At 36.6% G+C, this 15,880-nt stretch overlaps 1 protein-coding gene across 1 annotated transcript in view; it reads left to right on the forward strand.

Moving 5' to 3' along the window:
• The window catches only part of GCC2 (GRIP and coiled-coil domain containing 2), a 32,015-nt gene that overhangs the window by 2,218 nt on the left and 13,917 nt on the right, over nucleotides 1–15,880 (forward strand). Inside the window, exons 2-16 of the mRNA XM_075524969.1 lie at nucleotides 894–956; nucleotides 1,663–1,747; nucleotides 2,826–2,893; nucleotides 3,714–3,818; nucleotides 4,637–7,123; nucleotides 7,832–7,901; nucleotides 8,590–8,690; nucleotides 8,769–8,867; nucleotides 10,806–10,925; nucleotides 12,328–12,492; nucleotides 12,879–12,983; nucleotides 13,564–13,726; nucleotides 14,280–14,380; nucleotides 14,507–14,584; nucleotides 15,332–15,469. Of these exons, the coding sequence (XP_075381084.1) occupies nucleotides 894–956; nucleotides 1,663–1,747; nucleotides 2,826–2,893; nucleotides 3,714–3,818; nucleotides 4,637–7,123; nucleotides 7,832–7,901; nucleotides 8,590–8,690; nucleotides 8,769–8,867; nucleotides 10,806–10,925; nucleotides 12,328–12,492; nucleotides 12,879–12,983; nucleotides 13,564–13,726; nucleotides 14,280–14,380; nucleotides 14,507–14,584; nucleotides 15,332–15,469 (3,948 nt within the window). The remainder of the gene's footprint in view (nucleotides 1–893; nucleotides 957–1,662; nucleotides 1,748–2,825; nucleotides 2,894–3,713; nucleotides 3,819–4,636; nucleotides 7,124–7,831; nucleotides 7,902–8,589; nucleotides 8,691–8,768; nucleotides 8,868–10,805; nucleotides 10,926–12,327; nucleotides 12,493–12,878; nucleotides 12,984–13,563; nucleotides 13,727–14,279; nucleotides 14,381–14,506; nucleotides 14,585–15,331; nucleotides 15,470–15,880) is intronic.

A 15,880-nucleotide genomic window follows, 5' to 3' on the forward strand; every position in this document is an offset into this window, starting at 1 on the left:
ACACTAGTGTGAAGGAAAAAGGAGGGCAAAGGTCAAAGCTTGGAAATGCTACCCTTAAGATATTGGAAGTGTCTGTTCCATTTTCCTTTGCCCCATCTTATTTATGTATGTTTCATCATGTTTCCAATTATAGATTAAGCATACCTCATATAAACCACTGCAAAGTAACATAGAGTCTCCCAGATTAATCTGTAGAAGTTTACAGGAGAGGGCATTATGCAGGGATGTTAGGAATAGACAGCCCAGAATTTGCAGAGTCTTTTCAAATATGTTTGTCAGGCCAGCACTTTTAGTGCTAACCAGTGTGGTTAAAAAAAAAAAAAAAAAAAAAGTGTGGGGGGGTTATATTTTGTTCAAAAGAGTCCTGGCTTTGCAGAGTCTTTTCAAATACATTTGTTAGGCTGACAATTTTAGTGATAACCGGTGTGTTTAAGAAAGAAAGAAAAAACAGTTGAAGGGTATATGTGGTTCAAAAGTTCCCAAAGTTTAACTGCTATTCCTCTACAGGTTTTTTTTCATTCGTGCTTTTTTTTTTAATGAGTCTTTTAAGAACAGGATAGTGAGTCACACTTTTGTAACCTCTTGTAAATAAAATTATTTTTTAGTACTGTATCAATTCTAGATGTCAATTCAGTAATGGAGTCATAAGATCATACTGGTTTGGAAATCAGGAGTTTTCTATTCTGCTGTTGTATTGGACTAACCACAATAGATCTCTATCAATTTTTTTCCCATTGTCCTTCTGACTTAGTTCTACAAATATATTTCTAATTTTTTTCTTGAGCTCCCACTATATTCAGTTATTCTCAGTGTTTGCAGACTTTCAGTTAGTTCCTTCAGTAGTCTACATTAAAAAGTTCAGTTATCGCAGGTTGTGCTTTATTTTGTTGTAGGTACAAGATGCTGGGCAAGAGATGGTGGCGTCTTCTGTCACACCAGGATCAGGCAAATCAAAGGTGATCAGACCTCATAAATCTAATTTATTTGGATAGCAGTAGTTGAAAGGGTTACAGCTTAGGATGCAAGCTGTGACTAATAGGAAGACATAAAAGTATTTTGAAACCATTTTCTGTCTTCAAGATTTCTTGAAAAATTGATTTGCAAACAATAGGCTAAGGTGTTTTGGAAACATGGGAGAAAAAAAACCTCTTATTGCTATCTTCACTTCCTGTCATAATACTTGATAAAATATTAGTAGAATCTCATTCTGGTAGTAGTCTGTTTCATAATGTACACAGACTTCTTTGCATATGTGGGAAGTAAACTTAAACAATGTCAATGTTAGGTCAGCATGCTATTTTCAAAACCTTGTTCAAATTATATTAGTGAATTGTAACCCTTCCCAACTGAGTTTGTGTGCTCAGTTGTGTGCTCTAGAATGAGTAACCCTTCCCAACTGAGTTTGTGTGCCCAGTTGTGTGCTCTAGAATGATTTTGGAAAAGTACAGAATTAGGAGTAGTTTCTGTTATTGCACTTGAAATAACATAATTGGATAACAGAACAGCAGTAACTTGGACTTCGTTATTGCAAATGTGTGGTAAGACAATTTCTTGCGGTAAAATTTAGCTTCTTGGAAGTCAGATGCTAAAATGTCCTTTTTTCTGTTTACCTCGGGGCTAGAGGAAGCTAGTTTCTGTAATGTGTATTTTTTTTTTTTACAGCTGGACACATTGCCCAAAGAAGATCTCATCAAATTTGCAAAAAAACAAGTGATGCTTATACAGAAAGTGAAGTTAAGATGTACAGGTACCTTACTGGAAAGAGAACAATTTCTGCCTTAATGCTTGGTACTATCTGACTTTTTCCAGTATCACTGCATATTTTTGCTAGGTAGATTTAAATTCTAGGCAAATATCCTAGATTTTTTTTTCCTGCAATTTCTATTTTTTGTGGGAGGATAAGGACTGACATCCTTAGAGCAAGGGAGGGAAGAAAAAGAAGCATTGCTTTTGTCAGGTATCAAATTAATTTTGATCTGGCAGAGTGGCATAATGGAACAATGTAGCTTGTGCAAGAGTTGAAGTGGGACTTGTCATTGTCTGTTCCCCATATCGGTTGCAGGGATACCTGTTGCTTTTCAGGAAGCAGATGGGAGGGGGAATGTCTCTAATAGAATTTGCATAATTAGTACTATTGTAGAGTACAGTGGCTTCTTTAAAATAGTTAGCTACTTTATATTTGATCATTTGCTTCTTTAAAAATAAATTGTAGAATATACCAGACAAAATTTTGTGTTAAATACCTAAAAGTATCCTCTGTAAATCTATGCTCTTGTGCTGTCCCTCTCCTCTCTGCTGTTCCTTTTCCTCCAGTGGCCCATTTTTTGGACTGGTGTCACTTCCCCTTGTTTGGAGTTACAGTTATGCTGACTGCTGGTGGTCACCCAGCAAAACAATAAGGACAGGAATGGGCTATACTAGGCTTTTCATCGGTGGGGTTATTTATAAGATACTGTTCTTCAACCTGCTGCCTGTTTTTAGAGAACCAGTAGGAACTGAATATCTTTTCTCTGGCTTAAATTGATGATGAAATAGAAGGTAAGACATTCATAAAAAAAATTTGTATCTGTTGTCCCTCCACCCAAACAAGGAAGCTTTGCTTCCTCAGGAAACCATGCTAAATGTCAGGACTGGAGAATTAGTACTGAATGCTTGTTGTCTTTCCATTAGCCCTTTATATCACTCGGTAACAAACAAACATTGATGAAGTAAAAGACGTCTCTGATTTGAATAGGAGTATTGTTAGGCACTGGATTTACTAGTAATTTGCTACAGTGATGGAGCATCAATTTATGCTGTGAAATTTCTATACTTCTATTTTTAAGAACTAGAGAAAGAGATTGAAGAACTCAGATCTAAAGCAGCTACTGGAGGAGCTGATGATATTATTCAGGTAGGAATATGTAATGGGTTTCTAATTATTATATAGTGTTAGCTGAAATAAATCTACAGAAATAATTTGTGGTAAATAGTAAGTAGCTTTAAAACTGTTATTCAGACTGAATGTAATCAGTTTTCAGGAATTCAGGACACTTCCTAAAACCTGTTTTTTCTTCCTCCCCCCACATCTTTACTCCACTTTTCAGAAAACACTATCAGTCCTGTGAGGAATAGTACAATTTCCTCAGCAAGACTTTTTCCTTGTGCAGTTGGTTAGACAGGCTTTTGTTTATTTTAGAATGACCACTGCAGGAAGACTTCAGCCATGTAGAAAACTTCTGAGACAGTCTTTTGATGAGATCAGAAACACATAATTAAAGTTGCATGTCACAAGGAATACCTTTAGGAAAGTAACTGGAATTTTTTTAAGTGGTAAGAACAGCTGTCTTTCTCAAAGTAAGGGTCATAGACAGCATATGAAAGTGAAAGTTGGTAGTGAGGAGGAATTTATCAACTGGAAATTTGTTTTTAATAATTTGGATGGAGATTTCTTTTCTACAGAAGGGGATCTCCTCCCCCACACCTGGTGATAAAAAATTAGCTGATCAGAAATACGATTTTGAACAGAACCTATTACTCAACATCATTGTTTTAGTCTACGTATTCCATATCTGTCATATTTGTGTTGAAAGTAACTTTTAAAATCAGACTGATCTGTTTAATTGACAAAAAAAGTCATGACCAGTATGTGAGTTCCTGTGGTTTGCAAAAATCGTTCAGGCTTCCATTTTTAAGAAACTCTTCTTTCAGTGATCTTTCTCCCTTAAAATTAGGCTCTCACAGAAAGACTGGATGTTGTACTTCTGGAAAAAGCTGAAAGTCAGCAGCAGTGTGTAGCTCTGAAAAAAGAAAACATCCAAAGAAAGCAAGAAGCAGAGGTACTGAAATGAGCAACAGAACATTACTAAAATATTTAAGAGTTATGTTTATCTTTATTTTGTAGTTTTGCTTGTTGTGTATTTAACTTTCATTTTAATCTTTTTCTTCACTTACCTTAAAAGGTAAGTGTTCTGTTTTACCTTAAAAAAAAAAAAAATCTAAAGGCTTCATATGTTAAAGCATATTTTCTCTTTACCCTCTAATTTATAGTTTTTATAGGACTGACAATAAATATAAAATTCTTATATGTACCGGCTAGATCCACAGCTGTTCAAAAAGAATTCAGTCTGTCCATTAGTAGCCAACATATGTGATGGATTCAGCCAGTCAGCTCTGTCTTTCCATGGGAAATACGAGATTTACATTCAGATATTCATAAGAAGGAGCCTGTCAGCCAAGGCATCTAAATTATGTCAGTAATCTCAATAATAAAGTGAAGAGTGAATTGCTTGCATTTGATGAACATTGTTATGTTCCAGGTACTTGAATTTGATGCACTAAAAGTAATTTGGTCTTTAATACATTATCAGAATAGTTGCTAAAGCTGAAATCTATCATGACCATTTTGTGAAATTATGCTGATAAACATGATTGAAGACTTAGTTTTCCTTTATCATTCTGAAAACATTTTTGTACTCTCTGCAGTGTCTTCTGAATTGAGTTGTCCTAACACAGTTAGATATTTAAAACTATAGCAATGTCTAAAACTAAGGACTCCTAAATGTTCTAATTCGTTACTGTAAACAGTATTTGGAAATTTATTTGGAAATTCTGTGTGCTAAATTACCAGTATTTAATAACTTGCATGTGTGTTTAGGCTGCAGTGGCTAAGACAGAAGAATTGCAGAAGCAACTGGAGAAATCAAGTATTGAGTCTCTGACAGAAATAAAAGCTCTGAAGAGTGAATTAGCAAATGCACAATGCAAACACAATGAGGACTTAACAAAGCTGAAAATAGAATTAGAGGAACAAGTGAAGAAACAAATGGAGCTGGTGGAACAGGTTGAACGTCACAGTGATAGTCAAAAAGAAGCTAAAAGATTACAAGATGATGTCCAAAGAATTAAATCTACTTATGAGGAGCAAATTCTCTGTCTGAGCAAGCAGTTGGAAACTGTGAATGAAGAAAAAACCAAAGAAGTGACAAATCTGCAAGAAACTATTAAAAGCATCTCTCAGTGTTACTGTAATGAAATCAATAATCTGAATGAAGAGCTTAAAAAATTAAAAATTGCCCAGGAAGAGGTGTCAGAGTTGATGCACCAGACTGAAATATCATCTAAAGAAAATGAAGAAAAGCAAAATCAGATAAATCAGATACAGCACAATTTGGCAGAGGAGAGCTTAATAAAAGAGAAAAATGTGAAGAATGAAAGGTGTGCTCATACTGACCAGCATGAATATGACTTGGAGCAGCTGAGAGAGGTCTTAAATAAAAATGTAGAAAGCAAGATAGATGTTGTAGATACACAAGAAGAACCTTGTGTAGAAGCAAAAATGGAAGAAAAGGTTAGGCACCTGGAGCATAGCTTAGAAGAGCTCCAGTCCCAACATAGTATATTAAAGGATGAGTTAACTTACATGAGTAATGTTAAACTAAAACTGGAAGAGGAAATCCATCACATAAAGGATGAGTACTTTCATGAGCGGGAAGACTTGGAGTTTAAGATAAATGAATTGCAGCTTACGAAAGAAGATTACTGTTGTGTAATCGAAAAACTAAAATTGGAGCTTCAAGCAGCAAGACAGCACTGTGAAACCGCTGTAAAAGAGCATAAGTTAGAAACTCAGACTCTGAAAGAGCAACATAAGAGAGAAATTTCTGAACTGAATGAAACTTTATTATCTGGTTCTGAAAAAGAAAAGATGGCATTAGTTTTTGAAATGCAGGAACTTAGAGAACAACTTGAAAAGCTAACTCAGGAGAAGGAAGAAGCAGTGTCCAATTACAACAGCCTGAGAGAAACAATGGAAACTCTACAGACTGAACTAGGGGAATCTGCCGGAAAGATTTGCCAGGAGTTTGAATCAATGAGACAACAGCAAGCTTCTGATGTCAGTGAACTGCAACAGAAACTCCGAGCTGCTTTCAATGAAAAGGATGTTCTTCTTGAAACTGTGAATCGCCTCCAGGAAGAAACAGAAAAATTGTCATCTAATCTGCTAGAGATAGAAGAACTTAAATGTAAAATTGTTAGTCTGCAGGAGGAGAATAACACAATAACAAGCTCCATCAACCAAAAAGAGACTGCTATGAAGGAACTGGAAGAGAAGATCATTGCTCTCACTGATCAAAACAAGGATATTTTAAATGAAGTAAAATGCTTGGGTGAAGAGAGAGAAACCCTTCAGGAAAGGTGCAAGCAAGAACAAGGAAAAGTTCAGGAACTTCAGCAAGAAGTAGATGTTGCTAACCAGCACAATAGTGACCTGAAGAAAAAAGTGGAGGAATTAACAGAGAGACTGAACGAAGCTTTAACTAGGAAGAGTGAAAATGCTCAAATGCTAGAGGAACTGGAAAACCAGATTGAATCTCTGGTGCATGAAAGAGAGAACCTTTCATCTGAAGCCTGTACTCTTCGTGAGGAAAATAAGAAAATCATTCAGGAAAAAGGTGAATTAAGTGAAAAGCTGGAAAGGATTACATCTGAAAAAGATGGTTGGTTAGTGTTGAAAGAGCAGTCTGAAAACTTAGAAAAAAACCTGCAAATGATGTCTGCAGAAAAAGACCATATATCAACATTACTTGAAAGTGAACAAGCGCACAGATCCCTTGTAAGAACTCAGCTGTACTGCTTACTTGAGCAAGTGGGGTCCAGCGTTTCAGATTCTAATGAAGAATATGATTCTCTTAACTTGTTACAAATTGCAAACGAATGCTTGGCAAAAATGAAAGAAGAGCAGTGCCTTGCTCTACAGAATGAGGAGAAAGTTCTTCATTTGCAGCGGGAAGTTGAGAGACTAGAGGAAGAAAATGCAGCTCAATATGCAGAACATAGATCCCTGATGCAGGATTTTGAAAAAGAAAAGGATCTTTTGAGAGAAGAATTGGAAGGAGTGTTGTCTGAAAAAGAAGCACTTCAACATGATATCCAAGAGCTGAAGAATGCTAGTGAAAAAACAAGGATTGAAAATCAGGATCTTTTAGCTAATATTGAAGAGATCACTCAAAAACTTGCTTTTTATGAAAGTCAAATACAAGAACAGCAAAAAGGATCAGAAAAGCAAGACGACTTAAATTTCATGCTGGAACAAAAGGAAACTGAACTTAGAAATGTGAAAGACGAACTGAGTTCTCTAAAGGTTATATTTTGTTATTGAAGTATACAGACTAAACCTCTAAAGTCTTCAGAATTAAGGTTCAAAAAATACTTTCAATTCTCTCTTTTCTTTTCTTTTTTTTCTTTTTTTTTTTTTTTTCCCCCCCTTGGCCTCTAAGTGAGTTTCCCTTCTAGAAAGCACATGTTTCTGAGTTTCCTAGCACCTCAGAATCCCCTCCCTCCCTCCCCCCAGGAAAAAAACAACTGAACCAAACCAATCATAATGCTATTTTGACAAAAGTTGTTTGTACTTGAACCTCTCTTCCTATCAATACCTCCCAAAGTGATCATTTAGCTATATGGACTAACTGACCTCATAATCTTTCACCTCTAACTTTCTATGACTCTATCTCAAACAAAACTCCTGCTTGATCTGCATTAGCTGCTCCTAACTTCAGGTCCTGGGAATTGATGGTTGTGTAAAACTGACAGCTGCAGAATTAATGGTCTCCCATTTTTTGTCCTCGGACAGGATGGAGAGCAGCTGTTAAAAGGTTGGAATGTTTTCCTTTCAACATAAGTATGCTTTTCAGTTACCAAGCTGATATGAAATTGCACATAAAGACTTCCTTGGTAGTAAGAACATAGACACAGTCCAGTTGTAGCTGAAACTTCTGGTGGCTTGTTAAGGGAAAAACAGATCTCTCAAAAAATTTTTGTAATACTTATTATATCTTTGTTTATAATACAGAATTTAATGGAGACATCGACTGAGAAAACTGATCAACAGTCTTCAGTAGCAGAGCTTCAAGAAAAAATTGGTATCTTTCTCGCTGTTCTCTTATGTAAACAGTTTGGGGTTTTTGGATTGTTAGTTTTTCTTTCTCTGCATAATTGTCCTGTATTTCCTACAAGCTAAGGAAGGTGGGGAAGTAGATATCAATGCAACTTCCTATAATATTCCTTCCATTAGGGATTTAAAATATTGTTAGCAATCTTAAGTTGGTTATCATTTGATATTTCTTAAGGTTTTTTCTTCCTGTATACATTTGGCTATAAACAGTGTTGTGGATTTCATCTTTATTTTTTAAATATGGGAAATAATTGTGTCAATAAGAATCCCTAAGGCTGCCAGGAGGGGAGAAGAGCAACACTTTGCCAAAACTACGGTTGCCTCATTGTAGTTATGCCAACACATTTGAAAGAAAATGGTTCCAAGTTGTTACAGCTGTATGTAGAATTAGACAGGAATATGGCTTTTGACGTTAACTGTGATGGAAGCCTGTGAAACAGGGAAAGATTGTCCCTAAGCTGTCTGTGTGGCTGGATATTTTAGCTTCAAATTAAATTTAAATGCTTAACTGAATGAAACATTTGAACATCCCCCCCCGCTTTATATTTTGTTTTGTTTCAAGGTCATGCTGGTATTTGTGTTCTAGTTGAATTTAATTTCATTTCTTGGGGGAGAGGGGAGGCGTATTTTTTCACTTTCTTATTTATTTATTTTAGGAAGGCTGGAAAAAGAATCTGCAGAAAAAGGAGAGAAGCTAAATAAAATTAAGGTTGTTGCTGTGAAAGCAAAGAAAGAATTAGATGCCAGCCGAAAAGAGGTACCCTGACTGCTTCTTAATATGAAGAACATTTTGCATGTGGGGTTCTGTTTTAATGACACACTTCTTTGTAATAAGATGCAGACTCTGAGGGAAGAATTGGAGTTGGTTCGATCAGAAAAAGATCAGTTGTCTGCTTCAATGAAAGATGTCATTCAAGGAGCTGAAAGTTATAAGGTAAGAATAGTACTGTCCTGGTTTCGGCTGGGATAGAGTTAATTTTCTTCCTAGTAGCTGGTATAGTGCTGTGTTTTGGATTTAGCATCAGACTAATGTGATACCACACTGATGTTTTAGTTGTTGCTAAGTACTGCTTATACTAGTCAAGGACTTTTCAGCTTCCCATGCTCTGCACAAGAAGCTGGGAGGGGGCACAGCCAGGACAGCTGACCCCAGCTGGCCAAAGGGCTATTCCATACCATGTGACATCATGCTCAGTATAGAAACTGGGGGGAGTTGGCTGGGGGCAGCGATTGCTGCTCAGGGACGGGCTGGGCATCCGTCAGTAGGTGGTGAGCACTTGCATTGTGCATCGCTTGTTTTGTACACTCTTTTATCGTTATTATTATAATTGTTATTGTTATTATCGTTGTTGTTATTATTTTCTCTTTCTCTGCTGTCCTATTAAACTGTCTATCTCGGCCCATGGGTTTTACTTTTTTTTTTTTTTCTAATTCTCTCCCCCATCCCATGGCATGGAGGCAGGGGGGAGGGAGCAAGCAGCTGTGTGGTGCTTAGTTGCTGACTGGGTTTAAACCATGACAAATACTGTATTTACAAAAGGCAGTTAACTGTCAGAAGATACTTTGCTTTTGAAGCCTAGCCTGGATATATATTGCTATTTACTTGCACAAGTATGTTTGGCAAAAGAAATTATGTCAGTGCAGTTGAGTACCCAAATCAAGAAATGTAAGGTTTTAGTTACAGAACTGTGTGGCTGCTGTCAGAAGAAAATAAGGCACTTCCTTTCTACTGGATGGTATTTTTAAACCTTTTAAATCTAGCATCGTACATATCAAACAACGTGTCGCTGAGGCAAAACATAAATCCTCATGAATTCTTCAAACTACATTAAATTGGGGATCAATTAGAAAGTCCTTAATTGATAAAGACATAAACTAACAATTTCCTGGGAGTGGGTCCTCTTGGAGCACATCTCTGGGCACATGAAACAGAAGGAGGTTACTGGGGACAGTCAGCATCGATTCACCAAGAGTAAATTGTGTCTAATTAATCTGATTGCCTGCCATGATAAAACAGTTGGAGTTGTGGATGAGAGGAGAACAGTGGATGTCACTTACCTTGACTTTAGGAAGGTTTTTGATGCTCTCTCACAAGGAGGCTCAGGGGAGACCTTATCGCTCTCTACAGCTACCTGTAGAGAGGTGGGTGTTGGTCTTTTCTCCCAAGTGCCAAGCAATAGGACAAGAGGAAACAGCCTCAAGTTGCACCAGGGGAGGTTTAGATATTAGGATATTAGGAAAAATTTCTTCACCAGAATTGTTAGGCTGCCCAGGGAAGTCGTTGAGCCACCATCCCTGGAGGTATTTAAAAGATGTGTAGGTGTGGCACTTAGGGAGATGGTTTAGTGGTGGAGTTGGCAGTGTTAGATTTATGGTTGGACTTGATGATTTTAAAGGTCTTTTCCAACCTAAATGATTCTGTGAGAGACAGTAGTCCTAAATTGAAATGAGAGATTCCAACTGGATACATGGATAAACATTTTTACCCTATGAGGATGGTCAAGCTTTGGAACAGGTTGAGCAGAGGTGTAGTGCCATCTCCATCCTTGGAGGCAGGAAAGACCTGACTGGACAAAGCTCTGAGCAACCTGGTCTGATCTCACTGCTGACCCAGCTTTAAGCAGGAGGTTGAATGTAGACCTCCTGAGGTCTCTTCCAACCTGAATTATTCTAGAATTTCATGAACTGAAAAGGGTTTCTCCCAGAGCTTGTAATGGAACAGTAGCTTTAATTTCATTCTGACATTTCTGACATTGCAGTGGACAACTTATATGCTGAAATATTAGGAAGATCAGCAAGTGTCTGAGGTATAGAATGTGCTTATGCAATGTATATTGTAAAAAATGATGGTTTTGTGTTTGTACGTGTTAAGAATCTTTTGATGGAATACGATAAGCAAGGAGAACAGCTGGATTCTGAAAAAGGCAGAGCAAATAATCTTGAACGTCAGATAGATGACCTCACAAGACAGCTACAGGTGTCATCCCAGCAGGTCAGTTCTGTATGTGTGTCTGATCTATTGATAATTACAGTAAAAATTATTTTACCTATTAAGTTTTATTCATCTGATTGTTACTATATATAGTTTCAAAACCTAAGTGCATTTTGGATAGTGACTTGAAATTCAGGGGTTTTTTTAAACACCTGATATCTTATCTGGGCCGTGACAAAGTTAAATGTATCTAGAATGTCTGGCCTTTTCAATAGAAAGGGTTTAATTTACCCCAGGTCAACTCACAGAAAAGAGGAGGTGATCAACTCTGGCTTCGGTTTGGACATACAACTCTGCTGCATATACCAAATATAAAAACAAAGTATCAAACTTGCACTAGTTCTCTGATTTCACACCTGCACTTCTCATGAAGTACAGTAACCTTTAAGTGTTACATTTTTTTTCTTCTGTTTGTTAGACAAAATGTGGTTTTGTTATTTAATCAACAGAGTGTTTAAACATACTAAATTAATTATGGTTTTTTGCATCTTTCACAAGGATAAGACTTTAGGATGCATTGTGGAGTACTATAGTGGCATTTAGAAGAGTCTAACATGGTAATTAAGCAGCTGTGAGACACATTTTTGCAAAGCTAACTGAAATGGGTTCGGGATTTAGGATTTAAACTCCCAGGCCCCATACATAATTACACTGAAGATCCACCTAGGCCACTGTTTTCTTATAAACGAAGCTAGTAGTGAATGCATAGGAAGAAATGACAAATAGTAGCATATATTCTGCTTATTATGCAGGCATTGATTTATTCAAGTTTGTTAAGAAGTATTTTGTAACTAAAAACACTGTTCACGTAACTGGCAGCTTCTTTCACTTACACTTCATTCTTGATCTGCACAACAGAGACCGAGATAAAACATTGAAGATTTCAGAATGAAATCTGTTAAAATCATTGCAAAAATAGCCTAGATACAGGAGGAGTTCTTACTATATACTAATGTGATCTCATTGAAGGCTTGGTGGTGCTGCAGTTAAATCTTTTTTAGGAATTAACAGTATGATCATTTATTTATAAATACAGCAGCTGTATTTGAAGTGGGGCAATAAGTACTCAAACCTTGCATATTGTGGGAAGAAGGTGATTCTTGCAGAAAGCATAAATGTTGGGGTATTTTTTTCAGATTTCTTGTAATTCTAGCCATCTTACAGAAAGCTGGGCAAATGAACTCTGAACAAAATAATCAAATTGTGCTAGTGACTTTAACTTAGCCTATTTCTTAATCTGGTTTAAAACAATTAAAATGGACAAGACTCATCTTTAGGAGTGCTGTTTGTAAGGGAGTTGGATAGAAATCTGTGTTTGTTTTTTAAATACAGACAATATCTTATCTGTCAATCGCATGCAAATTCAGCTTACATTTTTATCTTTCCATTGTGATCATTTCAGCATGATCAGTTACACTCTGCTAATGAAGACCTCCTCGCTCGTGTCGAAACACTGCAACATAATGCTAAGCTGCTGGAAGCTCAGATACTGGAGATACAAAGAGCCAAGGCAAAGGCTGACAAAGAACTAGAAACTGAAAAGCTTCTAAAAGAACAGAAAACAAAGGTAGTACTCTGTAGAGATGGCAAATGGGTTGAAGCGTTACTTTCACTGGATGCGACTTCTGTTAGACCTTTGTAAATTGTGTTGTTATAGAACAAGTTCCATACTTTCTTTTCTTGTTACTTGACTTGCTCTTTTTTGAAGGCTTGGTCTGTTCATTGAAAGAACTTTGCAAGACTGTCACTTAGAGTAAGTAGATTGGGAATTGTTACAGAATGTGAAAAACACTTCATAATCTTCTGGGTTTTCCTCTGGTTCCCAGTGATATTAAAAAAAAAAAAAAAAAAATCTTATCTTTGTACAACCTAAGTGTGTGTGTGTAACTGTAAATAGATGCTGACATCTCTTTTGAAATTGGACTGCATAATTGAGAAGTATTTAAATTTCAGGAATATAGTGGTGCTCTCCGAGAAATGGAGGAGCTTCAGGTGCAACTTCAGAAGGAAAAGAAACATCTGCAGAAAACTATGCAAGAACTAGAGCTGGCCAGAAAGGTAGAGTTGCTGTTCATGGTAGTGCTTAATGGACTACCAAAGATTTTGGCCCATCTTGCTGTGTTGAATGCCTCCCTTTCTGTTCTGAGGATTTTAAAGCCCAAGGTTTGCAAAAGGGAAAACACGAGGGTCTTTACCCCTGGTTTTCTGTTGGGAGAGCTGATGTGTACTTCTGGGTTTGGAGGTTTTTTTATTTTTTGTTTGTTTGATTGTTTTAGTTTGGGTTATGTGGTCTGTCACGAGTAGAAATAGGAATAGAATTCAGATGTCTGGAGTACCTATATGCACTATTCAGAAGCTGCCCTTGTTGTAAGGACTGAAGATGATAGAAGCTAATATCTGCAAAATACCTACTGGTAAAGTGTTAAAACTAGCAACAGGTTGTTCAAAGCTTCTGCTTCTTGTTTGAAAACACATTATTTACTGAGGATATGGAAACCTGATGAACGGGTGTTGCTTGTGGATATGGAAAAGTTTTTTGTTACATGAGCAATGTAGTTTTTTAATATAATTTAAAAAAAAAAAATCTTAGCAACCAAGGTAGATTGTAAGCTGTAACTTCATTGTGTATAACTTGCAGGATGCTCAAAAGAGTACGCTGATGGATATGGAAATAGCTGATTACGAAAGGCTAGTAAAAGAACTTAATCAGAAGATTAGTGATAAAGACAGTAGAATAGAAGATCTCGAGCAAGAGACGGGGATTCAGAAACAGAAGCAAGAGACCCTACAGGAAGAAATAAGTGAGTAAACTATAAACAGCAAGAGTCTCTATGGTATAGTTAGTAATGGTAAAAAATACAATTCACAAACAACTCAAGTCAATGAGTCAGAGTAAAATTTGTAGGGAATACTAAACAGTTACATAGTCAAAATTACTTTTCCTTAAAGGAAACTCCACAAGGTTATCAGTCACTTGATCTTGTATTCAGCAAATAAAACCCAAATTGCCTGCCTGATAAACTGTGTTTCTTACCTGATTAAGTTAATCATAAGTTCTGAAAGTCAGTGATTGACAGGGGTTTTCATTCTGACATACCACACTCATAAAACTTTACTAGTTAGCATGTGGTTAAAAACTTCATTTCTTCCTATCCTTACATGTAAGTCTTAAAACAATTTCATTTGTTTGAAGATCTTTGTGATACTTAGAAATAGGGTACTAAACTTACTGTAAGCTACTTGTTTGCAGCTCATAAGAAATCTGTCAGAATTTGCTTAAATATTTTCCAGTATTTTTAAGGAAATATAGGAGGGTAAGTTTCCTTTGCATATAACTGCTGTTTTCTGCATTAGAGTCGCTTCAGTCAACTATGCAACAGGATGAGGAAAGAAATGCCAAGATAAAACAACTCCTCGTGAAAACCAAAAAAGAACTGGCTGATTCAAAACAAGCTGTAAGTCCCGATGTTAATGACTGCGTATTCCATTTTTAAACTAACTTTTAAAAAATGGGCTGGTAGCTGAATTATTAAGTTGCTGAGGTTTGGGTTTTTTAATAACCAGATAATTTTATCATGCAGGAAAATGACCATCTAATGTTGCAGGCATCATTAAAAGGCGAACTGGAAGCCAGTCAACAACAAGTGGAAGCCTATAAGGCAAGAAACTTCACTTCTTTGTTAGTATAAGGTTTCTTATTTAAGTATTAAGGGTGTGATTTGTAGTGGGCAGATGGAATATAGGCTGAAGAATGAAAAGGTGTTGTTATTATTACTAGGTTACTGGTTCTTTTTCTTAAATGTTTTGTCTATTTGCTGCTTTCCCCAGATATTTCCCCTGTGATGTTCTTTAAACAAGTTTACCCTTTCTTGTTCCTCTCTCCTTTCCCTTTCCACCAAAAGAGAGGACTGCATAATTTGAAGCTTGTAACTGGGATACTTCTTAAAATAATTTCTTTAAAAATGGAAGTTGCTCAGTTTAAAAACAAAGGAACGCAACATCATCAGCAAAAATCTTAAGTGTTGTCCATCTGTATAAATTTGTATAATGTTGTATAATGTTGGTTGGGCAGAATAGGAATTGAATGTAATGAAAGGTAGCAGGGAAGGGAAGGGAGAGGGGTTGCTTGCTTAAATGTTGCCACCCCACCACTGTAATGTTATCTTCAATTCTCTCTTTAAACAACATCATATATTTTTTTAATTAAGTACATGGTAACTCATGTCTATTTTTTATTCTATTTTTATTGGATTTTAATTTTATATTCACCAGTTCTGTGTAGGAATTACTGTAGTAGAATACTATGTGCTCTGTGGCACATCCCCTTGGAGAGGGAAGTTTTCGAGGAAGTGTCACAGTGTGTCATAGTGAAGTGTCACAGTGAAGTTTTCAACTGACTTTTTCAGATTCAAGTGGCTGTTCTAACATCAGAAAAGCATAAAGTTCAGGAACACCTGCGAACTTCTTCAGAGCAACACCAGCGTACGTTGACTGCTTACCAGCAAAAAATTGCAACCTTGCAAGAAGAGTGCAAAGCAGCCCAGGTACTCTAGCGGAAGAAGTAATGTCAGAGACTTTAGAAGGGAGATTTACTGCACTCTCTGTCTGCTTTTCTAAAAATATTTTGCAGATCTTTCACTCTTGTCTTTTTGTCTGTCAAGAGTTGGGAATTATCCCAGTGCTTAATGTATTTGAGTGGTGGTATAAAGGACAAGCCAGACTCTGTCCTGGTTGTCATGTATCACTTGTGGTGGAACTCCTGGACTGCACTCCTTTATTTCCAGTAGGGAAAACCTGTGGTGGTAGTGGTGAGTTGGAGTTCATTTAAGATGATCAGCAAGTATACATTGAGGGGGTGAAAAAAGAAGGCTTTAAAGAAAAGGGGCAAAGAACAAACAGAAAAGGAATATAATTTGCTCCATATAAAAAACAGTTAACACAGATACCGCTTTAAA

This window comes from Mycteria americana, chromosome 1, assembly GCF_035582795.1.
Source record: "Mycteria americana isolate JAX WOST 10 ecotype Jacksonville Zoo and Gardens chromosome 1, USCA_MyAme_1.0, whole genome shotgun sequence".
In the NCBI taxonomy this organism is placed as follows: Eukaryota; Metazoa; Chordata; class Aves; order Ciconiiformes; family Ciconiidae; genus Mycteria; species Mycteria americana.